The 27,009-nt window shown below is 37.4% G+C and overlaps 1 protein-coding gene across 1 annotated transcript in view; it reads right to left on the bottom strand.

Annotated features, from left to right (window-relative positions):
* Positions 1–21,464, bottom strand: part of LOC107041601 (transcriptional activator cubitus interruptus) — an 87,993-nt gene extending 66,529 nt beyond the window's left edge. Inside the window, exon 1 of the mRNA XM_015262218.1 lies at positions 21,214–21,464. Coding sequence (XP_015117704.1) covers positions 21,214–21,464 — 251 coding nt within the window. The remainder of the gene's footprint in view (positions 1–21,213) is intronic.
* Positions 21,465–27,009: the final 5,545 nt, after the last annotated feature.

Below are 27,009 nucleotides of genomic sequence, written 5' to 3' on the forward strand. Positions count from 1 at the left end.
CCCCCCCCCCCAACCCTCCTAATATCCAGTTGGCGTGATTTAGAGTATACAAGGGGAGAATAGCACAAGGGGAGTGAATATTACAGGCAACACCTGTCGCCATGTTTTCTCTCAACGTGAAGAGGGAAGATGATGGGGGAAAACGCGGGACAGGAGAGTAGAACAAGTGAGAAACCCAAAGGAGGATCACATCATCCCCCTCCAGACTCCCCAACCACTTTGCGAGTTCGCAGGCGCGCGTTAACGACGCACGATGCCCTCGAGGCAGTTAAGGGGGAGGGGGGGGACCCAAGAACCCCGTGTATTTGCCGGTGGATAATGCCACCACCTGTTGCTGGCGCTGAGTGACGAGGAACTTCTCTCTCTTGAATTCATGGGGACGATTATGATCGTTAGGGGCGCGGTAATGCGAACGCTTTTTGTTGGGGGAGTTTTTTCGCACGCGATGATTACCCCCTCCATAATTGCCATTCTTTGTTCATTGTTGGTGAAGGAAATGGAGGAAATGTTGTTTTTCTTTATGGACGAATCCCCCGATAGCTTAATATACATGATTGAGGGGAGGACAAAATTTCTCCCCCGATGGCTTCACTGGTTAGAGTAGAAGTCTAGTAATCTGAAGGTTGTGGGTTCAAATCCCCTCGTGGGATTTTTTTTTTTTTAAACTTTGTTTTCTCAACAATATATTTACGATTCGTGTTTTCTCGGTGATATCTTGATAATATATGAAGACTTGCGAAAATTTCACTTGAAATTTTTTTTTTAGAACAAAAGAATATTTTAGAAAAATTAACGGAAATAAATAAATAAACATAAAGTTGTGAATGCGTCCCTGGGCATGTCCTGGTGTGGACCGGTTCAAAAATACCTCGGATGCCCAAGCAATACAAGAGACAAGGGAGCACCAGCGTAAAAGAGAAACGGGGATAACCGAGTGAACGAGGGAGAGAGAGGGAGTCCCGACAGACGAAAAGACCTCACAAATGTGTGTGGGTTAACCTCTAAAATTCATGTGTGCGTGAATATCGTCTGTTGGTGGGTGTACGCGTCTTTATTATACGAATCGAACGTGGTAAAGGCCCAGCAGAGAACCCCTTGCCGAGTATAACAACCCGCCTTTCACACGTGACCAAGTAAATCCTCAAGCTGGTACTGGACCCGTATTTTCTCTCTTTTGACTACTCCCTCGTACCACGCAATTATTCGTCTCGTCGTTTAACCTCGGTGACAGTTGTGTCACGCAAACGGGTGACGAATTGTGTCAATTCATCTTGGGGATTAAAACTTTCGAGGGGTCAATTTATGAATTTTTATTGTTTTCAAATATTTTTTTGAGGGACCGGACGTGCGGACTCTCGCAACATATTTAGTGTGAGAAGTTTTTTTTCTCATTTGAATTCTCAATCTATTGAGGAGAGACCGCGGTGAATTTTGAAAGTCCCTGGGTATTATCGAGACGTTTGTAAAAGTTTATAATATGTGTTGGAGGTGGAAAAAAGTGGGAAAAAATCTAACTTCGAGATTTTCGGAAGGTTCTAAGGGGAAATGAGTCAAAATCTACAAAAACGTTCAAGAGCCTCAATTCTCGACCGATTGAACTGAAATGTGGGTTACACATAGTTGAGATATGGACAAAACAAGCAAAGACGGATTTTGAAAATATTGAATTTTATGTTTTTTTAATTTATTTAAGCATTTTAAACCATTTGATTTACTCTGCTAAAGAATTTTTCATATGTATTTATATTTTTTCTCCCCAGTCATATGCCCCAAATTATTATAATATCGCCGAAATTCAAGTCCATGCTGTCTGAAGAGGAAACCGCGATGGAATTTGAATTTGTAATTCAAGATAGTATGCACTTGGATTTCGTCAATACTATAACAATCCAGCCACTTTAAAAAATTCACCGATTAATAGCTGTAATTGAAAAATAAGGGAAGTGTTGTGGATGAATGGACTAGAAGAGCGAACAATGTTCTTGGAATTATTTCCAAAAATCGAAAATTTTCTAGAAAACTGAATAATTTTCTGAAAGCAAAACAGACCTTTTTATAGAATTTAGAACCTATGCCCTAAACTAGAAATGAATCAAATTTATGTCATTCGCGAAAAATGGAAAATAGAAGAAATTTAATAGCGAAACGGTAAAACGGTTCAAGTCGATTCAGCCCTTAACTGAATTTTCAAAAATATCTCCAAATCTAAGGGACATAACGAAATTCTTGTTATAACCTTTTTTGTAGAGTGAATTAAGAGCTACAAAAAAGATTTTAACAAAAATTCCGCTATGTCCTTTAGGTTTCGAGATATTCATTGAAAACTGGCCGATAGTTAAAATCGGAGAAGAAGAAAATCCAAGAATGAAGAATTAATTAGTTTCGCGCATAATAAGCATGAGAAAACTGGTAATTATGACGCAAAGAATAATTTTTGAGCCTGAAAAATGTGGAAATACCGCGTGTCTTTTTAGTGACTAACTTTACGCGACTAATTAACCAATCAGAATTGAGGATTACCTGTCAGGCACTTTCGATATATTTCGATAGTTTGTGACTTTGATATTTGCTTAATATGGCATTGTGTCTTTATGTAAACTTTGAGGGCCCAGGTGACATAGAAGTTATGATCATTTAATAATATGAATTTTTGACACAATAAAAACAAATGTCGATATAAAACATCTCCACGAAACGTTATGGTTTCAGAGACAGAACAATAAAATTTCACTTGAAATAAACAACATAATGATAATAATGATGGAAAAAAATGCCGGAATATTTTTCGAAATGTTTCATCTCCAAAAAAAAGTGTAAAATATTCCGAACAAAGAAAATACCCCTGGAATACACGCGTCAGCGCCATTAGACTGTGCCGGAGATGGTGTCCAATAAAAGCAAGCGTGAGGCACACCGTAAACTCGCAGGATTCCTTGTTATGCGTACGGTCTTCTCTGTGCGACGTGAATAAGCCTGAAAACCGTGAATAGCCGGACTCGAAAAGGATCAAATAAAAAAAAAAATATATCCCGAAAATAAAAAATATAGCGAGTGAGTGCGACTTTACTTTGATTTCGGCTCCTCTCATTCATGTCAATCCCCTCGGTGTGAGGGAGAGTAGATGAAATAATGAAAATAAAAAACGGGAATGAATAAAAAGGCGCTAAAAAGCCGCACTTATAAAATCGTACTCACGCCTTTATTGGCACCGTCCTGGCAAATTATGTGTACATTCCCAAGCTTGAAAACCTGTTTCTGGATGTATAATTGGAACGTTCTCATCTCCTTGCCCCCCCTTTTTCCTTGGGTACTGCTGTCCACTCATTTTCCGGATTCCATTTGAATCCTCGATAGGGTGATTTCAGCCCACGTTTCATTTTCCGGTTGCTGTGCACGGGTTTACGATTGAGTGAGAATAAAAATAATTGGGTGGAGGTAGCCTGGGCTGAAGGTATTGATGAGAAGCTTTTGGAAAATTCATTCCAACGGGTATTAACTTTTTTTTGTTGAGGTGCAATTTTTCTCATTTTTCTAAATCTTGATGAATTTTATTAATTGGGAATTATCTACAAAATGAGTGAGTTTAGGAGAAAATATCAAAAGAGATTTTTTGTGCAGAATTAAATTTCCTACAAAAGTTATTCGTGACATTTTTTTCTAAATCCACTCCTTACCGAGATAATTTAATAATTGTACAGATGTAAAAAAAAAGTGTTGTTGCATCTCCCTCAATTTGAATGAATCATCCCAATTAAAAGTGAAAATATCTCGATAATAGGAGATTTTACGAAAAAATGTCATAAAATTTGTTTTGCAGGAAATTAAATTTCCTACAAAAATTATCTGTGATGTTTTTCTCTAAACTTACACCTTACCGAGATAATTCAACAATTAACTGGGTTGATGGCAGCGGTATCCATTCATTTTCCGGATTCCAGTTGAATCCTCGATTGGGTGATTTCAGTCCGCGTTTCATTTTCCGGTGGCTGTGCACGAGTTTACGATTGAGTAAGAATGAAAATAATTGGGTGGAGGCAGCTTGGGTTGAAGCTATTGATGAGAAGCTTTTGGAAAATTCATTCCAACTGGAAATTGACTGTTTTTTTCTGTTTGAGGTAATTTTTTTTTCATTTCATCTTGATAAATTTTGTCAATTGGGAATTATCTAAAGAATGAGTGAGTTTAGGAGAAAATGTCAAAGGAGTTTTTTTATTGAGAATTAAATTTCCTACAAAAGTCATTCATAACATTTTCCCCTAAACCTATTCATTCAGGAGATAACAAAGCAACGCCTTATTAGACGTGATTCCCCTCGTTCCACTCAACTCCATTAATTAAATTCAATTCTTCCCCCATTCAACTCCAATAATTAAATATTCCTCACATCTTCAATTACCCATCCTGACATAGAAACAAGTCATCATCTGAACGCCCCACGACACGGTCATCGGTGAAATATCCCCGACGATTCATTCCGCTCGGTCTGTGCGAATAAAATGTTCGTGAGTTCGAAATACAGCAGATGGTACTGCAAACGGCAAAAAAATTGAGAAATTAGCCTCACGCGTTCGCTGATTATTTTTCAACTCAATTTTTTTTATCTCATACGGAATTATTTCGGGGGTTATTACCGAGGATAAAAACGAATCGAGGTGGAGAGAAAATTAATAGACACCCCGTCGTGGCCAACTTCATCGAGAGCCTTGGCGGACGATTGATGGCCGCCATATTTGCTTGATGCGTTGCGGGAGGTGTTGGCGCTCTTTACTCGCGAGTTTCAACGGTTACCTGAGTAACTTCTTCTCGTCTCGCGTTTACTCCAGCCCTCACTGCGGGCTGTCAACGGGCGACGATAATTGTTCGACTCCCCGGGGACATATGTTGACGGAGAAAATTATGATATTTGTAATGAGATTTAATGGTCAATATTTATTTGAGATATTGACGCACTGAAGGACAGTGTTATCTTGTTAAAACACTTTTTTTCCTTGATTCATTTTTTTTCGATACGCAAAATAATTTTTTTGATTCAAGAAAAGCGCGATTGGATTCAGGAATGACAAGTCAAGTTCTACTTGAATCAAGTCGAGCTCCATTTGACTCAAGTCTAGCTCTACTTAATTCAAGTCCAGCTCTACTTGAATCAACTGTAGCTACACTCGATTAAAATAAAACTCTACTTGAATCAAGTGGAGTTATAATATACTAGAATCAAATCGAGCTCTACTTGAATTAAGTCGAGCTACGCTTCATGGAAGTTAAGCTCTACTTGAATCAAGTCTAGCTACACTTGATTGAAGTTAAGCTCTACTTGATCGAAATTAAATTCTACTTGAATCAAATTGAGTTCTACTTGAATCAAGTCGACCTACAGCTGAATCAAGTTGAGCTCTACTTGATTGAAGTATCGAACTCTACTTAATTGAAGTCGAGTTATTCTTGATTCAAGTCTAGCTACACTTGATTGAAGTTAAGCTCTACTTGACTGAAATTAAGCTCTACTTAAATCAAGTGGAGTTCTGCTTGAATTAAGTCGAGCTCTACTTGAATCAAGTTAAGCTCTACTTGAATTAAGTAAAACCTCCGAATTGAATAGAAAAAAATTTTTTTTTTTGACCAAAAGTTGCAAAATTTGTTTTCAATTTCTTTGTCATTAAAAATGAGGGATTGTCATTTATGAGAAGAATCATGACGATTTTTAATTCATGAATTGAATGATATCAATGAACTCGAGTGGACAGTAGTCTCATTGAACTCGAGAATTCCTCGTCTCGCGTTCGCAACGTATTCCCGTCAACCCGAGTAGGGGATAATGTTCATAGATAGAGGAGGCATCGAATGTTACTGGGCTCACCCCAGACAGAAACAATAACCACGGCTTAATGAGTGAAAGTGTTATTTTACAATTTTTTCATTCATTGAAATTTATTTCATTCATTAACAGTCAATGCTTTGAGGGATTTTAACTTGTAGAGATTCTTTTAAGAGTATCTCTGAAAATAATGGGCTGAGCGGGAAATGTTAGAAGACTTTTTTATAGGGAATTTGATTTTCTGTAAATGGAACGCGGAACATTTTCCTCTAAATCCAGTCATTACCGAGATAATCCGAAAATTATAATTTGGTAATTATTTTCAGTGGTAAAAACTTTTACGAACTTCAATTACAGATCTCTCATTAACCATTGATTTTATGAGAAAAAGTGATAGAAGATCATTTACGCAGAATTAAATTTCCTAAAAAAAGTATGCAGGTCATTTTTCCCTAAACTCACTCCCTCAGCAGATATCCCCAGAAATCAGTTTGCAACCCTCAAAACTCATCCAGAAAACAATTTAAAAAATTGTCGTTTTAAAAAATCATCACTTGAATTATGCAAACGTCTTTTGTCCCTGAATGACGAGACTGATGAAAGCCGAACAGTGGTTTACACATTGACAAATGGTCGTTCGACTCGTTCCGAAAGGCATCAAAAAGACGGAAAAAAAAGGCAATAAGAAATGAACGATAAAGGGTGAAAAGAATCGGAGGGTTTTGAAAAGAGGCTGATTCCGACGGAACGAGCGCGGATGACCACCGAAAAATCTCGGTAGGCAGTAGTCGTCATCCTTTCTCGCGCCTCGTTCTTTTTTTTTCTAGAGAAGTCTCTGGATCTCTCGTGTGCCGCGACCGTTTAATCCTGATTAATGCCCTCGGATGCTCGCATTAATCCTAATGCCGCAGAAGCCACGCCTGGGAGACCTACTCACGTTTTATATATGTGTGATAGGAAGATCCCGCGAGAGATATTACCATGTAAAAATATAAATCAACGTATGTTTTATAATTATTTGGTGAGGGCGGGAGGGAGGGGGGCGGCGGATAAGGGGTGATTAATTGTATTTACTTTTGATTTTCATGGCTTTGGGAGATATTTAATTAATATATCGAGAGAAATAACGGATGTCGAGGCAATATTGGACAATATTATGATAATTCATCGATGATTTAATTTTGTAATTTTCAAGTTTTAAAAAGTAAATTGAAGTTAATTAGAAATTACGTTTAATTTTTTGTGCATCAACAATTCGATAAATTTTTCAGACAAAAACTGATCTGCATTGAATATTTTCGAATATTCTAATTTTAGGGAAATAATTTATTCTCGAAATGTTCAATTTTTGAACAAAATTTGTCAATTTTTTGCTGTGAAATTTCCTATTTTTTATGTCAGGATAAATTTTGGCTTCGGGAGTTCGAATTGCCATTTTTAGACCATGCCCGGTTGTATGTATGTATCTGTCTACGTGATCGAAAAAATAATTGTTTAAATGAATCCAATTGATTTAAAATATTGACTCCAAGGTCATCTTGGCTGACTTCGATAAAGAGATTGATTGCATAATCTGTTGTTGAAAAAATTTATTTCGAAACCAATATTCTGGGCAAGGTAAATAATTTTTACGTTGGAGCAATGTTGGCTGTCAACGTTGTGGCAATGTTGAATTCAATTGAATGGCCTGGAGAAAGAGAAATTTGGATATTAAATGTAGGCGGTTGGAAAAATAAGTCAGCAAAAATTTTAACATTGGGGCAATGTTGACTGCCAACGTTGAGACAATGTTGACTAACAACGTTCGGACAATTTTGGCTGCCAACGTCGGAGCAATGTTGATCACCAACGTTGGAGCAATGTTGGGGCAACGTTGAGGTCACGTTGGCGCAATGTCGGCTGCCAACATTGGGCCAATGTTGAATTCAATGAATCATTAAAAATACGTTGTCATAAAAATTCCATTTAAATCAAATTACTAATTTATCAGCAAAAATATATAAACTATGCGGTAACGAAAACAATTTCCCACTTGTCTTCAATTTCCCTTAATTTTTACAGGAAAAATTTGAAGAAATTCATATCGATACAGAATAGACTGATTCATGAACACAATGTTTCTAATAATTTTTATACCACATAAAACCTTTTCCCATCCCAAATCCCGCGATTAGACGTTAAAGTTCCCGAATGATATATAACGGTGGCACTAAAACACATGTCCGCCTTGTAGCACATATTTTCGAGTTGAAAAACAACGAGGTGTAGGAAACACTGTTGGTAAGCTGCCCCGCGAAACGCCGAGTTACAATCCCCGAGAAAACGTCCAGAAAAACGCGCAAAAAAATAAAAAACAAAAGTAGAAAAAAAATTCTGGAGGAAGGAGCGGAGTTTTGCCTGTGGGGCAAGCATCTGGCCGTAATTACTAAATTATCCTTGAACGGCGGCATCCACTCGTGGCTTGAAAATACCATGCGGTAGATCTTATCCCTCCGCGAGAGATTTCCACTAGGTTTATACTGCACATATAACCCCCTGCATCAAGTACTTGAGGACGACATGGCAAAAACGATCATTGTCCACTTAAATACACGGATGTTATGAGTGTGTGCAAGGGCACTCGCGGAGGGCTCATATTCGCATTGAGAACAATTTTCTAGAACTCGGGAGGCATTCCATCCTCATTTCATCCTCTACAAAAAAAATTGAAAACTTAACGGATTACAATGTTTTTAATGACTTCATTCAAAAGTCAGGGGAATTTCATGTATAATAAACAAAAAAGACGACCCATTTTGCCCCACTACTTTACGTAATACCGTAATTTTTTTTCACACAGGATAGAAAAGAAAGAAGAGCATCTTTTTTCTCTTTCTTAGTTGGAAAAAGAGTCCACACTGTAGGAAATTTTTTGAAATTTTATGGAAGATGTTATAGTAAATCTCATGAGAGTTAAATTGGATTTAGGGAAAAAATGGTGATGAAATATTCAGTTTTAAGTAGACCACGGAAATTCTTGAGTTTTCAGTGAGAGTGTGATAGAAATTTCACAACTTGATTGAATTTTCAGTGAAACATGAATATTCAGAAACAAAATGACATGAATTTTCATTTTTTCCTGAATTTTCCTGATTTTTCTGAATTTTCACAGAATAATTGAACTAAAAAAATTCAAGGAGTTTATTAATTTCCAGATCGTTTGAACAGAAAATCAATGGAACATTTGATTTCTTAATGACAATATTTCCTGAAATTTCAGTGGAACTTGAACACAATCAAAATTTCCGGACTTTGTCACAGAAAATTTAGACGAAAATTTTTAACAGTGCACAGGATAACATCCCTTCGGAGCTATAAGAAAATACATAAGATTGCCAACAAATTTTACAAAAGCCACCCTTGAAAACTACTGAGGTAAAACGGGTCGTATTTTACGTTATTTTCGCATTTTCACATCAAATTTTTCCTATTATTCAGAGCAATTTTTTAGAATTCGAAAAGCTCTATTTCCTTATTTCATCCTCTCAACAAAAAAATTAAAAACTAGACTAGAATAGAATTTTTTTATGCAGAACAAACAAAAATATTCGTTTTCCCCCATTTCTTCACGAGATATCAGAAAATAATTATCTTTTCCCTTCCAAAATTGATCTCGACCTTATCTTGAAAACTACTGGGGTAAAATGGGCCATTCAATAAAATCTCGTTAATATCTGAAGCGTTAAAAATGGTCTCCGCGAAATCCGCCATTTTCTCTCGAAAAAATATTTCACCCATCGCCGATTGAAAAGCCTGGAATTCCGAATGTCCCATCTCCTGGAATTCACCTCTCGAGGTCAAAATCGATGTGCACGAGTTGGAATGAAATATGAGGGGTTGGAAAAGGCCCTATCTCCCCATTTTTTTTTATTTGCAAAATCCATTGGTAGAGGGTTTCGCGAATGTGCACGATGGGAGTGAACACGATGGAGGCGGCGGGTTGAGAGCAAAACCCATAGCCATTGCCGAAGAGAGGAGGAGAAATAAAGAAGAAAAAATAGATAAAAAGAATGAGGTAAGGGAAGAGAGAAGTAAGAAGAGAGGGCTCGAGTCGCTGTCCGACTGGGTGATGCATGGTCGTGCAGGGACTCGGCACGCTCGTGCTGCTACCTTCTCTCAGCTTGCAAACTTCATCGTCTTGGGCCATTCCGCGACCTCTCGGCTTTGGCCAGACGCTTTCGTTTGAGGTCAATTCATGGTGGAGAGGTCTTTAAAAATTTACGGATTATATGGATGAATGAGGATTTATCAGTAAGCGTGGGTATTTTTCATTTATATTTTTATTTCCGTGGAGAAAAAAAAGAAAAAAAAGGATAAAGTGAATTGGGGTGGGATCGAACCTGGAACCTTCCGCACATGAGCAAAACCATTTAACCATTTCGCCAAATTGATTTGATCATGTTTTTGAGAATTTAAGATGAAAGAGACTTGTAAACGTTGAAACATTTCCCGTTAAATTTTTTCCTTTCGGAGAAATTCACGAACTAATCCAAATTTTTCCACTTTTTTTCAATTTCTCATTTATTTGATCAAGCGATATATCTCTACTACTGAGCAAATCATTTGTTGTTCATTTTTATTCTTCATTTTCATTATCAAATCATTTATTGTTCATTTTTATTTTTCAGAAAAAATTTAAAAAAATAAAATGAATTGGGGTGGGATCGAACCCGGAATCTTCCGCACATGAGCAAAACCCCTTAATCATTTCGCCAAATTAATTTAATCGTATTTTGTAGGTTGAGAGATGAAAGAAACTCAGAAATATTGCATTGTGCCTAACATTTCTCGTTAAACTTCCTTCCTTCGGAGGTATTTGCGTAATAATCAAAATTTCTCCACTTTTTCTCAATTTCTTATTTATTTATTCAAGTGATCTATCTCTACTGCTGAGCAATTCATTTATTGTTCATTTTTATTCTTTATTTTCATCGAGAAAAAATAAAAAAAATAAAATGAATTGGGGTGGGATCGAACCCGTAACCTTCCGCACATGAGCAAAACCACTGAACCATTTCGCCAAGTTAATTTAATCACATTTTTTACGTTGCGAGATGAAAGAAACTCGTAATGTTGCATTGTGCTTAACATTTTCCGTTAAACTTCTTCTTCCCTTCAGAGGTATTTGCGAGATAATCCAAACATGTCGACTTTTCTCAATTTTTCATCCGTTTGTTTAAGTGATTTATGTCTCCTACTGTGCAATTCACGCGTCGTTCTTGCGTATGTCACGCGTAATAATGATCAGCAATTGTGGGGATTGCTCTGAAGCACGCGTATCTACTCCACAACGTTGACCCATCAAAATCCAATTAAAACGACGGGAAATGACAATTTTGTGAAAAACAAAATCTCCTGCAAACAGGACCTGTTCCCCGGAATTCGGAGGGACTCGTGTCGCATTAGGGGAGAAATATAGATCAAATGAGTGGCGTAATGGGATATGCAGTAGCCAAAGACGGTTCCTGGAAAAAATTCCGAGGTTTGAAACGTGCCAGCCATGTGGCACAAGGAGGTCCCCCCCCTTATTGTCTCTCGGACACTTGAAGTCTTGACTTTTCGATTGCCAGATTTAAACTGCCAGGCGTCTGAGAGATTACGAGGCAGACTGAATACACAGAGGATATATCTGTGAATTTCTTCATTCAAAATTTTATTGCAAAGGATTATTTTTATTTTTAATTTTACTCTCGCTCAGACGTTCACACGATTTTTATCAGATAAACTGGTCGCGCGCTGATCTTTCGCCTCATTTACTTGTGCATAAAAAATAATACCTTAGTTTAAGGTTTCAAAGGTCTTAAATAAGATTGTCAAAAGTCTCAAGGTGAAGCCTGAAGGTCTTAACTTGAGACTTTGGAAGGTTTCAATGTGAGACTTTTGAGCGTTTCAGTTTGAGACTTTCATAGACTCAAGTTGATACTTTTAAATGCTTCAAATTAAGACTTTTGTAACTCAACTTGAAATTTTTGTTTAAATGGAGTTCTGTAAGTCTCAACTTGAGGCTTCTAAAAGTCTCAAGACCTTTGAAAGTATCAATTTGAGACTTTTACAAGTCTCCAACAGCTGTGGATGGTTTTAAGACATGTGAATGAGGATTCACTTTGAGGATTAGTGATCATGCTATTTCGATACATTTCGATATAAAATGGCATAGAAATTATGAGCATTTGATAATATGTAGGGGTGGTTGGGTTAAAACGGATACTTTTGACTTCTTTTTAAATATTAGTGACGGGTTGAAATGTTGATGAAATTCAATATTTTTTTTCCACTACAAAGAACAATTTTTTCCCTTTGTGATGAGCCTAAACCGAGTTCTGTTGTTACATTTGTTTCTGAGTTATGAATAATTTTAAATAAGTCCAAAATGCCCATTTTACCCTATCCCCTCCTATTTTTGACACAATAAAAACAAACGTCGATATAAAAAAAACTCCGCGAAATGGTGTGCTTCTAGAGACAGCAACAATAATAAAGATGACCAAAATGAAAGTTGAAAAATGAAAAAAAAATAAAATAAAATAAAAAATGAATGATGAAAATGAATAAATTTACAAAAATTGAAAGGATTTAAAACAACAGCCAAATCTCAAATAAATTAACATTCATTATCCCCCAAGTGATCTTAACGAAGTAAGACACATTCATCAGGTTACTTGGCTGGATAAATCGGGTGTGGCCACTGTTTCAATGCACGTTTTGATATCGTAGCATTCTGAGACTTGTCCAAACAAAGTGAAGGTGACAGTTGTTATGGCGTCTGGAATTTAACCTATTAAACCGAGACGCATTGCACTCGAGGTGACTGTCACCAGGCAAAATCGTCCCTAAATTGAAACATTCTCGGAATTGAAACATTCTCGTCGATATTTAAACCCAGATAAAATGCAAAAATCACTCAATCGATTTCAGTTCGAAAAACCAAAAATTGTCGAGAATTTTAATAACATTTTTTTCCCCGAAGTACCGTAAAGATAACCACTTTATTGGCGAGAGAAGCCACTGCTCGTAAAACCGTTGGGCTTAATAGCGCGAGGACACTCGGAAAGTTGATTCACTGTTAGCGTTAATGATGCGTAATGACAAGCTCCTTTTCTTTTAGTCGTCTCGCAGTGCAGGGGACAGTTCAGGTGTCATTTTCGCAATTTTTCTGGTGAGATTCGAGGTCGGGGTGATGTACCGGAACATCTTCAGTGTCTTCTCTTGCACAAGACTGATAAAAGTACCGTTATTTTGAACTAATTGCGAGGCGAATCAAGCGTTGAGTTCGAAATGGATGGATTTATCGATGAATTTTGAAGAGTAATTATCCATTTCAGATGCACTATTGCGAATTTCCCACTGAAATTTCCGGTAAAAGTCTTGGAAATTTCTGGTAAACAACATTTACACTGAAATTTCGAGGAATTTTGTCATTGAAAATTCATAATTTCATGGAAAAATCTATGGGAAGTGTCAATTTCAGTTCAATTATTCAGGGAACATTAATGTAACATCTGGAAAATTTTGGGAAAAATTCCTGGAATTTCAAGAATTCGAAAAGAATTCCCGGAGAAGTCAAGGGAATTTAGCAAAGAATATTCATTTTCACCTCACAGAGAAAATTATTTGGTCAAATTTGGTGGAATTTCAATAATCAATTGGGAATTTCAACAACTAGTTGGTAAATTTCACCAATTCGTTGTTGAAATTTACCAACTAGTAAACGAATTGGTGAAATTTAACAACTAGTTGGTGAAATTGAATAACTAATTATTGGAATTCACCAACTGGTTGGTAATTCATTTTTTTCAACAACTAGTTGATGAATTTCAACAACTAGTTGATGAATTTCAACAACTAATTGGTGAATTTCAACAACTTGTTGGTGAATTTCAACAACTAGATAGTGAAATTTAACAACTAGTTGTTGAAATTCACCAACAGGTTGGTGATTCATTTTTTTCAACAACTAGTTGGTAAATTTCACCAATTCGTTGTTGAAATTTACCAACTAGTAAACGAATTGGTGAAATTCACCAATTAGTTGGTGAAATTTAATAACCAGTTGTTGGAATTCAACAACTAGTTGTGGGAATACACCAACTGGTTGGTAATTCATTTTTTTAACAACTAGTTGGTGAATTTTAACAACTAATTTGTGAATTTCAACAACTAGATAGTGAAATTTCAAAGCTAGTTGTTGAAATTCACCAACTGGTTGGTAATTCATTTTTTTCAACAACTAGTTGATGAATTTCGACAACTAATTGGTCAATTTCAAGAACTTGTTGGTGAATTTCAACAACTAGTTGTTGAAATTTGCCAAATAATTTTTTCTGTGTTGACAGTTCATGTGAATTGTTGAATTTTCGTCTTCCTGCCGCTAAAAATTTGAATTTTCAGAGAAACTTGAAATTCCGTTGACTTTTCCCCCTCAAATCGGATTCAAGGTTTTCCTCCGAAAAATCCCGTCAAACTTTTTCAACAATGTGGACAATTATTCTGAGATTCAGCAGATTCAGGGAAAAATCTCAAAAGACATTTTTTGTTCACAATTAAATTCCCTACAACAATTTTGAGTTGAAGTTGTCTCCTCAGACAACTCATTAATGAAATAATTAACAAAAAGTATTCGGAATTTTCCGCTGAAGCCTCTCATTCGTCTTCAAGCAACGATTTCCCCAAAAATTCCCTAGGATAAATTGCAACGAAAAAATTAAATCAGAGTTGGGCCCCACGTACAGTCTCGCGTATTCTGGGATGCTTCGCCGCGCGGTTGGGCGTGTATCCGATTATCTCTTGGTAACTCAATCTTTCCACTTCGAACCGCGCCCCAAACCCTTCACTCCTCCATTCTCCTCTCGTCTCAGCGATCCTCTCCCCCGACGTCTTCTTCCAACGGTACCGAATAAAAATCCTACGATTTACTATTAGTTATTGATGAGATGAAGAATAAATCAGGCTTCGACTCTGTGAATGAGTGGATACACTTCCAGTGGTCATCCTTATTCATCTTTATTTGTTGATACAGGAAGAGAGTTGTAGGATTTCTAGTCTGTCGATATGAATCATATTCATAGTTTATATTCATAGTTTATATTGTTCTCAACGGGATAATTCAAAATGTGCAATGGTCCTCCATTTTTCAAAATCAATAAATGAACTGAATCAATATGGCGAAGTGGTTAAGTGGTTTTGCTCATGTGCGAAAGGTTTCGGGTTCGATTCCAATCAAAATAATTTAATTTTTTTTAATTAACTAATGGCCTTTTTACTGACAGATATTCCTTTTTTCAATTCATTGTTTATAATCATTCTCATTGCAAAAGGCAATATAACTGATGAGAATTATATGTCCCAATTTATCAGCTGTTAAATTTTCATATTACTATAAATAATTTGCTCATGTTTTAATTCCTATGCTCACTGAATAAGATTTTAATCATAATTACAATTAAATTCCTTCTAGAACACACTTCCGAGCGTGAATTGCGACTTTGGTCACCTCCGCAGGGAATCGCGGCCGTGTTATTTAGGCCCGAGCGTTGCCGAATTCACTCTATACTGCCCGGGCGCGTTTAGCGAGACTTCGGCAACGTCGCACAACGGGCAATTTCATTTAACATGGGAAAAAATTGCCCGTCTGTTAGAAATAATTTTTTTTCTTCAGGAATTGTGGATATAAATAATTTTAAAAAATATTATAATTTTCTAGAGACTTGAATTGACGCATTCCAATTTTTTAGGATTTTTCCGCTCAGCCAGTCAATGGTAAGAAAAAAAAATCGACCTTCTAGGTGACCAAACTAGGGTTAAAGTGCGTGCCCACACTGCTATCAATTTTTAGTGAGTTCACACGGTAATTCAATTAATCTGTTGTTCATCTCATCAATATAATTCCGTGCTTAGAATATTGTCATCTCGTGTTTTCAGCATCAAATTAAAAATTAAAACTTCATTTTGAATATTGAATCACAGCTTCTTTTTATTCATATCAGAAATTTTGTATTTGGATATTAATATTATTTGTTCAAAGTGAAAAAATCGATCATCATTTTCACTATATTGCATTCAGATTCTCCTATCCTTAACGTCAAAAATGTGAGATAATCTCATAACTCTAGCTATTAATTCTAATCAACTTTGTTCGAAGAAAACCTTAGTAAACGCAATATTAAGAAAGTTGAATTATTCTATTTTCCTCTGACCTAAATTATTTGGACAATTATGATTCGTTTATCCATGTTTCATAAAATGGTATTCAATTCTCTTTTGTTTGTTAGGCGGGCTTCATGAAAATTCGACGCAAGGCGATTGTACTCATGAAAACCACCTTTCTCCATTCGTTCGAGATACCGCGACATTCGAGTTCTCATATTCGGTTCGAGATATCGCCCATGCTTTTTTTTAGAACGAAAAATCTTCATTCACTCATTGATAGACATCTCCCGAAAATAAAATCGTTAATAACTACAAAAGAATATCACGTATCCGAACCTCCTCAGTTACACCCTCAGTACATCCTCATTTTTATTATTAACAGTCTCCACAAAACCTCGTGTATCCCTTTATGAATGCGTGGAATTTATCAATGGACGGCGGCAGGCCGATGATAAATCGCGAGGTGGATCGTATCACCACAGAACCAACGACTGTATGTGCCCTGCCACTGCTGCATAATGGAACGTACGACTCGATGTGTTTCTGTTCCTCAAGACCTCTTTCCTCAACATTTTTTTTTCTTCCACCACGTACGTATGAAGATGAGAGAACCGATGATACAATATAAAAGAAAATAAAAATAAATTAAAAGGGCCTGTGCAGTAGCCCTTTGCAGATCGATATCAGCGATAAACACGGACATTAAATATCTCAAGTTGAGATTTTCTTTTTTTCAAGTTCATTGTGAGAGGGGGCAGACTCTTCATGTGGTAAATCGGGGATAATCAATTTTCCACAGTTTGAATCCAAATAATTGATTGCGGAATTTAATTATCCAGCACTGAAGGGGTCTTTAGGGTTTTTTGCTGATTTTTGTTTAGGAATATCTGGGTAATTGTGAAAATTAGTTTTCGTATTTTGGTAATTGGAAGAAAATGTCGAGAACATTTTCTTTTGGGGAGAATTTCATAATCAGGATGTCCTAATGTGATATTCTATTATGTTTATTGATAATTTTATTTTCGGACGATTTTTATTGATGAATTAATTAACAGTTTCAATGTTTTTAGGGTAGATTTGCTAAGGAATATGAGGAAATCGATCAATTAATTAATGTTTGAATCTAGTGATTTTAGTTTTTTGAAGGAACAAATTTTACGTTTCAGCTAGAGTATTTCGCAAGTATCTCCAGAACCAATGAATTCATCAGAAAAAGTCAGAAGAACATTTCTCTAGAGAATTTCATGAGCTAAAACAAATGTTTCTGACATTCTTCGACAAATTTGCTGACGAAATCGATTAATTCGATATTTGTATTCAGTTATTTTGGATTTTTGAAAGAACAAATTTTACATTTCAGTTGGATTTTTTCGGCAGTATCTCCAGGACCAATGAATTTATCAGAAAAAGTCAGAACATATTTCTAGAGAATTTCATGAGCTAAAAAAAGTGTCTTTTGACATTTTTCGATAGATCTGCTGACAAAATCGATTAATTCAATGTTTAAATCTAGTTATTTTGGTGTTTTAAAAGAACAAATTTTACATTTCAGTTGAATTTTTTCGCAAGTATCTCCAGAACCAATCAATTTATCAGAAAAAGTCAGAAGAAGATTTATCTAGAGAATTTCATAAGCTAAAAAGTATCTTTTGACATTTTTCGATAAATCTGCCTACAAGATCGATTAATTCAATGTTTAAATCTAGTTATTTTCGTGTTTTGAAGGAACAAATTTTACGTTTGCAATTATTTTGCAAGTATCTCCAGAACCAATGAATTTATCAGAAAAAGTCAGAAGAACATTTATCTAGAGAATTTCATAAGCTAAAAAAAATATCATCTGACATTTTTCGATAAATCTGCTTGTGTCCGGGATATTCTCAAAATAATCTGTACAAAAAATCAACAGTCCTTTAATTTCCCCACTCAATGAAAAAACTATTCATCAATCAATTACTCGATTCATGTCTTCCCAGGTTCAATGACTCATCTTACTCCCCCCACCCTCAACAAATCCATTATGCGAATTAAAAACCGTCGAATGTGCCCGCATGAGCCACGAAATCATGAAGCGATTGATTAAAATTGAAAAAAAAAACTCTAACTCTCCCACTTGAGTGATCCCCACTCACACGTGTTTCTGTTTTTCCTCTTGAAGCAATGTTCCCAAAATAGCTGGTGCGAAAAATATCCCAGTCGATGTTGTTGAATAAATAGAGTAAAATAAAGAGAATCGGTGGGATTTCTGCCGTCGCTGGGCAATGGGAAAGCGACAGCACGATCATTCGCTAATTTTTTTCATTTTTTGGAGGCGCCAGGCGAATTTTCCACACGAGTATAAATCTCGGGGAGACGCATTCGGTAGCCGTCGGTAATAACTTGAGGAAACTTTACGAGTTGGAGGTTAAATCGTGAACGGGCAGGGGCTGAAGTTAAGCTCGTGCTTCTTCAAACGTCCCAGTGAATTAGGTTTGAGTTGTTTGGGGGGGGATGGGGGGATTTAGAGAGGGTGAAGACGTGTTTACGTCGGTTCATAGTCTACACATGTTTTCTTATGGTTTTGGATGATTTTTCGCATTGATTTAATGAGTTTTTTTGGTTATGAGTCTCTCTAACTCATGATTAACACCGGAGTTAGGGAGACTGGGGTGGGGGGCGTTTGTTTGACGACGGGTTTGGTCGGTGAATATTTTTCCATGATTTTTTGACGATTTTTCGGGGTGATTTTATGGTCTCACATTTTTTATGATTTTTCGTGTTGATTTAGAGATTTTTGTAGGTTATGGATAACTCAAGTCTCTTTAACTCCTGATTAACACCGGAATTAGAGAGATTGGGGTGGGGGAGGTGCGTTTGGCGGTGGATTAATGTCGGGGAATGGTTTTACATGATTTTTTGACGATTTTCCGGGGCGATTTCATGATTTTTCAGGTTATGGACAAGTGGAGTCTCTCTAACTCATGCGTAACAGCGGAATTATAGAGATTGGGGTGGGGGGGGGGTTGGCGATGGGTTACTGACGGTTAATGATTTTTACATGATTTTTTGACGATTTTTCGTGGCAATTTCATGATTTTTTAGGTTATGGACAAGCGGTGTCTCATTCTTTATGATTTTTCGTGTTGATTTAGAGATTTTTCGAGGTTATCGACAACTGGAGTCTCTCTAACTCATGATTAACACCAGAATTAGAGAGATTGGGTTGGGAGAGGTACGTTCGGCGATGGATTAATGCGTGACATTGTCCGTGACAATTTTATAATTTTTTTAGGTTATGCGCAGAAGAAGTCTTTCTACCTCATTTTTTAACACTGAAATTAGCGAGATTGGGGTGGGATAGGTGCATTTAGGGATGTATTAATGTTGATGAATGGATTTCATTTTTTATGATTTTTCGGGTTGATTTGGGGATTTTTCTAGGTTATGGACAAACAGAGTCTCTCTAATTCATGATCAACACTGAAATTAGAGAAACTGAAGCGAGCGAAATCATGTAAAAAGGTTTTTACATGATTTTTTAACGTGTTCTCGTGACGATTTAATGATTTTTTTTTAAGTTATGGGCAAGCGGAGTCTCTCTGATTCATCAACACTGAAATTAGAGAGACTGAAGCGAGTGAGAATATGTCAATCGCTGTGAATGCGTTTGCATTGTTTTTTTATGCATTATAAAGCGATTTAAGTTTGATCAACATTTTTTAGGTTATTTTATTGGGGTCTCTCTAACTCATGTTCAACCCCGTAATTAAGGAGATTCAATCACGATTGAGGAGATGTGGGGAAAAATATTGACGTGTGTGCCTAGTTTCTCGATGATCTATGATGGTTTTCGTGGAAATTCAAACATGTTCTCAACTTTTTTTAAGATTATTTTCTTGCAGTTCCGTAATTCCGGTTTGATACATATTTTAGCATGATCTCAACAAGAGTTGAATCATTCTATCGCTAATATTTGAGGTTATCCACATGCCGGGTCTCTAACTGATGAATCAAGCCAAAATTAGAAAGATTTCCTCATAATTTGCCTTCTCTACATGTCTTGCGATGTTCTAGCCTCGATTCATCAACTCTATTCCCAATTTTCGATGTTATCTCCATCGAAATCTCCCTAACTTCCCTCAACCCACGAATTAGGGGAATCCCATTCATACATGATTGAAAATCGTGATGACTTACGGATGAGGTGGTGGTGCATGAAAAACTACAGCAGCCACAGCCCTGATTTTCGTTAATTTTCGAGGTTATCCACATTCCGAGTCTCTCTAACCCATGAATCGGGCCGAAATTAGGAAGATTTCCTCATAATTTTCCTTCTACATGTCGTGCGAGGTTTCAGCCTCGATTCATCAACTCTATCCCCAATTTTCGATGTTATCTCCCTCGAAATCTCCCCAACCTCCCTCAACCCACGAATTAGGGGAATCCCATTCATCCATGATTGAAAATCGCGAAATTATGACGTACGGATGAGGTAGTACTACATAAAAAACTACAGCAGCCATAGCCACTGATTTTCGAAGTTATCCAGATACCGAATGCCTCTAACTCATGAATCAAGCCGAAATTAGAAAGATTTCCTCATAATTTTCCTTCTCTACATGTCTTGCGCTGTTCTAGCCTCGATTCATCAACTCTATTCCCAATTTTCGATGTTATCTCCCTCGAAATCTCCCTAACTTCCCTCAACGCAAGAATTAGGGGAATCCCATTCATCCATGATTGAAAATCGCCAAATTATGACGTAAGGATGAGGTAGTAGGGGAGGGTGGGGCAAAACGGCCCCCCTTCAATTGTCAATAACTTGTGAATGACATTGTGAAAATTCCCAGTTTCAACTTCATTTTGAAGATAATTTTTCATTCTTCAAAACGAGCTCTAACTCATCCCAATCGGATTATTGAATCGGAAAATATTGACGATTGAAGGGGGACCGTTTTGCCCCATCCTCCCCTACTACATAAAAAACTACAGCAGCCACAGCCACTGATTTTCGAAGTTATCCAGATACCGAATGCCTCTAACTCATGAATCAAGTCGAAATTAGAAAGATTTCCTCATAATTTGCCTTCTCTACATGTCCTGCGATGTTCTAGCCTCGATTCATCAACTCTATCCCCAATTTTCGATGTTATCTCCCTCGAAATCTCCCTAACTTCCCTCAACCCACGAATTAGGGGAATCCCATTCACACATGATTTAAAATCGTGATGACTTACGGATGAGGTGGTGGTGCATGAAAAACTACAGCAGCGGCAGCAGCCGCAGCCGCATGATGCTCCCAAGCAGCGGCCACGGCTGGATGGGGAGGTGCAGGCGGTCCATGATGTGGATGAAAAGGCGGCGGGGGCGGCCCATGATGTGGATGAGGGTGAAAGGCAGCGTGAAACGCCGAGTGGGGGTGGTGTGGCGGTGGTGGCGGTAAAAGTGAAAATGCCTCCTGATGGTAGGCCACCTCCTTCTCCGGCATTATTCTCGCCCTTTTAAATAAATAAATACGACAACAAAGGTCCTTCACTGCCAGTTAATCTCAACATTATCCACACTCGATTGAGTTTCTCGTATCCAAGTTTTTTTAGGTTAGAACACTTAACTTTTTGGAACAATCATTCACCAGTACTTTTTCGCTTATCCACGAGTACTTGTCACTGCACCGCTATTTATGTTCATGGTTAAGGGGGTTTTGGCACTTGACACTTGGCGGGGGTGGGGGGAAATCACCTGTGGAACATGGAAAATGGAAAATGAAGGGTGAACAATTTTTCGGGGGTCGAAAACCGGCCGCCGGATTACGGTGTTTATCCTCTGACGAGTATGGCGGTACTGAGAGGAATGAAAAGGAGAGAGGGGTTGCACGGCGGAGGCAAGGCGTGCATTCCCCCCACGAAATTGTGGATTGAGACTGTGGGCGTGCGACGGAGACGAGGCTCATGGGGGTACTGAGGAGGGAAAAACTCGGAAATTAGAGAGAGACGGGGGAATTGAGATGTTGGGGTGGGGGGAGGCTGGAGTGGGGGGTTGGAGGGGAGATTGCGAGGAGAGGTGGAGGGAGATGGCGATGGGGAGGACAAAGAGGGAAGAGAACGCGTGTCAGCTCGACAACTCAACTAGCACCCGTTTTGAATTGTTCACTGGGCTTTCTATACGGGTTTACGGATTTATTTTCATGGGTTACGGCTCTTTGAAAATTATTTAATTCTTCGGGTCGGTGAGGATGGTATGCTTGAGACTAGAATTTTGGTATTGTTGATATTTTTTTAGGAATGGGGGAGGGGAGGGGGTTTGGTTTTTAAGGGTTTTGAAAATATGAGGAATGTAATCTGTATTTTGCAGATTTGAAGTTATCGGAAGTTTTGAAGAGTGAGGGGAGGAAATGGTGCAGTCGAGACTAGAATTTTAGTTTTATTTTTTGTTTTTTCAAGAATTGTTGGGGGAGTTGCTTTTTTCGTTCTTCAAGGCTTTTAAGAAATTGTGAAAAAATTATGTGTTGGTGTCTGTCAGGTTTAGAAAGTGTTATGACGGTTAAGGATTTGGAAAGAAAATTGGTACATTTGTCAGTGGAATTGTATTTTTTTATTGTTTTTTAGGTATTGCTAGAGGGGATGAATTTTTTATTCTTCAAGACTTTTGAATTTTTTTTTTAAATCATCTGTTTGTCGGTATTCAAAGTTATTGTGATTTTTTAAAATTTATTTAAAGAAATTGCTACATTTAGGACCCGAATGTTATTTTTGTTTTTTTTTAGGACTCGTCAGCGGGAGGAATGTGTTTATATTTCTTCAAAGCGTTTAAGAAATTATAAAACGCTATTTGTTGGGATTTGGAATTTTTGTAAGTCATTATGACTTGAGAAAAAAAATGAAAATAATTAGTAGATTTAACACTAAATTTTTTAATGTTTATTTTAGGGGCGGGTGGGGTAAAACGGACACTTGAGACTTTTTTAAAATTATCCATAACTCAGAAACAAATTGATCAATTTAGCTCAGTTTAGACTCGTCACAAAGGGAAAAAATTCTTTGTATTAAAAAAAATATATAAAATTTTATCAATATTTCAACTCCTCATTAACATTTTAAAAAAAGTCAAAAGTGTCCGTTTTACCCCAACCTCCCCTATTTTTATTTTTTTAAGGAATTGTTAGGGGGAGAGATGTTTTTTGTCCGTCTAGGCTTTTCGAAAATTGTGAAAAAAATTATTCGTTGGTATCTGTTAGGTTTAGAAAGTACTACGACGTTTAAGTATTTAGAAAGAAAATTGGTACATTTGACAGCAGAATTTTATTTTTGATTTTTTTAGGAGCTGCTAGGGTAAATGCTTGTATAATTCTTCATGGTTTTTCAGAAATCATAAAAAAATTATGTATTGAAATTTGTGATTTTTGAAAGTTATTACCACTTATAAAAAATTAGGAAAAAGATTAGAACATTTGACACTAAATTTTTTTATTTTTATTTCATTTTCATTTTTTTAAGGAATTGTTTAGGGGAAGGGACGTATTTTTTATGTTTCGAGGTTTAAAAAAAATGATGAACAAGTTATTTGTTGAGATTGGTCTTTTCTAGAAGTTATATGATGAATTTACCAAATTTATAAAACAAAAAATTAGTCAAGGTTAGTTCCAGGATGGAGATTCTTTTTTTTAAATTAATTGTATGGGGAAATAGAATTACGACAAGCACGATAAATCAAAATGCGGGAAAGAATTCTAGGTAATTCAAAATAACGACGAAGTGAAAATGATGAAAACCGGAGGGAGTGAACCACTGAATGGAGACTTCCGGCCAAGGGCCATGCGGGACAATCTCGCCCCCCCGGAAATTCTTGGGTTACTTTTTCTATTATTGACGACACACAAGGGTGTCACACATTGAAAACTCCCATTTTTTGACCTCTGTCAGCGCATCCCACACTCCGAGGCTTTCATTTCACAGTTACACGGGTGTCCACAATATCTCAACATGTGTAACACCCATGGGCACTTGTTAAACATGACCTTCCGCTGGGACAAATGTTTCCATAATAAAGTGAAACTATCGGATTACGGAGAGTTGAATATTGGTCGGGATGTCCACGATTTCAGCGATGAAACGGGTTAACGGGTTTTTCTTTTTTTTTAATAAATTAATTTTTCGCTCCGGCGCGTGGAAAGTGCACATTTACCTCCCGCTTCCGCTTCGCGGCAGGAAAATCTGACTTTGGGCCTACGCCGAGGCGAAAAATACGGTTTTAACCCCGAGAAATTAAATAAAAGACTTTTACCCAAGTGCTTACCATCCTTGCCTTCGGCTCGGGTGGTATTTCCGCACGTGGGCACGATTCCTTTATTTGACGTCCCTAGATCAGAAATATACTAATTTTATCACTTGTGTGTAAAGTGAAATTTTTCGCACACTCCGCGTACGCAAAATCTGACTTTCCGCACATGGTGATGAAAAATAGGATTCGACACTCGTGAGAAAAACGTTGTTTGACCATTGGGAGGGTAGCACTCGCCTCCGGCGAGCGTCACATAGCTCCCACGAGTCAAAAAACACTTTTTCATCACCCTGTGTGTAAAGTGCCATTTTACGCAGGCTCCATGTGCGCAAAACCCCACTTCCCACACATTGTGATGAAAAATATCGTTCGATACTCGTGGGAAAAGTGTTTTTTGTCTCGTGGGGTTATATCACTCGCCTTCGGCTCGTGCTATAAACCTCCCACGAGCCGAAAAAACTCTTTTCCGCACTCGTTACGAAATATACTATTTTGACACTGCTGCTGCGTTCACCTCGTACCGAAAAGTGCCTTTTCGTTTACGCGTAAACGAAAAGTAAACGAAATAGTATATTATGTCATCAGGCGATAAAAGTATTATCCTCGCCATCGGCTCAGATTATAAAGCTACATTCATCACATAATACTTTTATCGCCGTGTGACATTAAAACTTTTCATCACGCTGTGACGAAAAATGAATTTCCGCCACATTGTGATGAAAAATATTGTTCGTAACTCGTGAAAAAATGTTTTTTAGCTCGTGGGATTATATCACGAGCCGAATGCTGATATAAACCTCCCACTCGCCAAAAAACACTTTTTTGCACTCGTTACGAAATATACTATTTTGTTATTCCGGCCGTAAGGCAACTGACGCTACGCGTTATGACAAAAAATATTGTTCGACACACGGCCGTGGGAACTTTTCTACCTCATATAATTACAGAACTCACCTTCGGCTCGGGCTGCAAACTCATATTTGCCAGAAAAGTTTTTTTCGGCCTAATGACGAAGTATGCTATTCTCTCTAATCACAGAGAATACAGACTTCCAGTGTGAATCGTCGGAAAGAATTCGGATCTCATTAGCTGTGACCCAGAAGAATGAAAAGGATGTAGATCAATGGGAAAAAAATTATGTAAATATTGAATGTAAAGAATAAATAAAATAAATCATGATACGCACTGGAACCGTGTATTTTACACGCATATGGTGCGTAACAACTGCATACTTCATGTGAGTTGCATATATACACACTCTCAAACATGTAAAAAATGTCTACACGATTTTACACAGTTAAAACGTATTAAATTTACACACTTGGCTTTGCAGTGAGGGAACAACTTTAGTGTTTACTCTTCTCCTACTCATCAGAAAGCAAAATACAAACTTTTCTTTGCAGGCGTGTTAAAAAATAGAATGTGTATCTCGGCAGGGAAAACAGGACTTTCTGCACTTGGTGCACAATATACTATTTTCATACACTCGCACGAAAAGTTCGCATTTTGCTACCTGATAAGTGGGAGAAAGGTGAGTACTTCCCGCCCTAGAGTAGAAAGTTGTTGCCGAGGGAGTAGAGTGCTGACTTTATTCGGTTTCTCGGGATTCACAGATAATACAGACTTTCAGTGTGAATCGTCGGAAAGAATTCGGATCTCATTAGCTGTGACCCAGAAGAATGAAAAGGATGTAGATCAATGGGAAAAAAATTATGTAAATATTGAATGTAAAGAATAAATAAAATAAATCATGATACGCACTGGAACCGTGTATTTTACACGCATATGGTGCGTAACAACTGCATACTTCATGTGAGTTGCATATATACACACTCTCAAACATGTAAAAAATGTCTACACGATTTTACACAGTTAAAACGTATTAAATTTACACACTTGACTTTGCAGTGAGGGAGCAACTTCAGTGTTCGCTCTCCTCCCGCTCATCAGACAGCAAAATACTGTTGTATTTAATTAAAAAATAATTCAGGATAAATCGAAGGGGCGTATTTATTGACAGTTCTTCAGAATCAATCAGAACAAAAGTGGATCACGCATGAATTTATTCCCAAACATTAGAGAATAACAATCAACTTTCTTTTTATTTTACAAAAAAGGGGAAGAGGATAGATTAAACCATTCGATTCCGTAGCAATACAAACTTTTCTCGACAAGCATATCAGAAAATCGCATGTACCCCTCGGGTCGAAAAACACGACATTCCGCACTGGGTGCGGAATCATTTCATCCAAATGAATCAACTAACCAAAACGCGACAAAAAAAGTCCACTCATACACGTGTTTTCAATCCCCATAAACAATTCCCCAGCCCAATTAACTAAAAAAGCCCTCATAAATGCCAACAAATTTACGACAAAAGCCCGCACAATTCGCCTCAAAATAAATATAAACGTGTTTCCCCTTCCTTTGTCTCATCCAAAAAAAAAAATGAAGACATCTCACACGCGCCTTGGCATCAGACCCCGACCGGGTCCCAATAATGACGGTTTGAGAATAACCGGGACGAGATGCATAGAGTCATTAACTAGAAACCCTCAGCGATCCTCGCCACACCCCCCTCCCATCAAAATACATCCATCCATTTTCATCGACCTCTGTCGCGTCTAGTGTTTCTCACTTTCGGCATCTCTGGTAAACACCCGACGCTCATTATTTTGTTGATTTTCGAGGCCCTCTCCCCGCAGCTGACCCCCCCCCCCCCCCCCCCCCCCCCCCCCCCCCCCCCCCCCCCCCCC

This window comes from Diachasma alloeum, unplaced genomic scaffold (assembly GCF_001412515.2).
Source record: "Diachasma alloeum isolate Michigan unplaced genomic scaffold, Dall2.0 Dall_scaffold_00368, whole genome shotgun sequence".
Lineage (NCBI taxonomy): Eukaryota > Metazoa > Arthropoda > Insecta > Hymenoptera > Braconidae > Diachasma > Diachasma alloeum.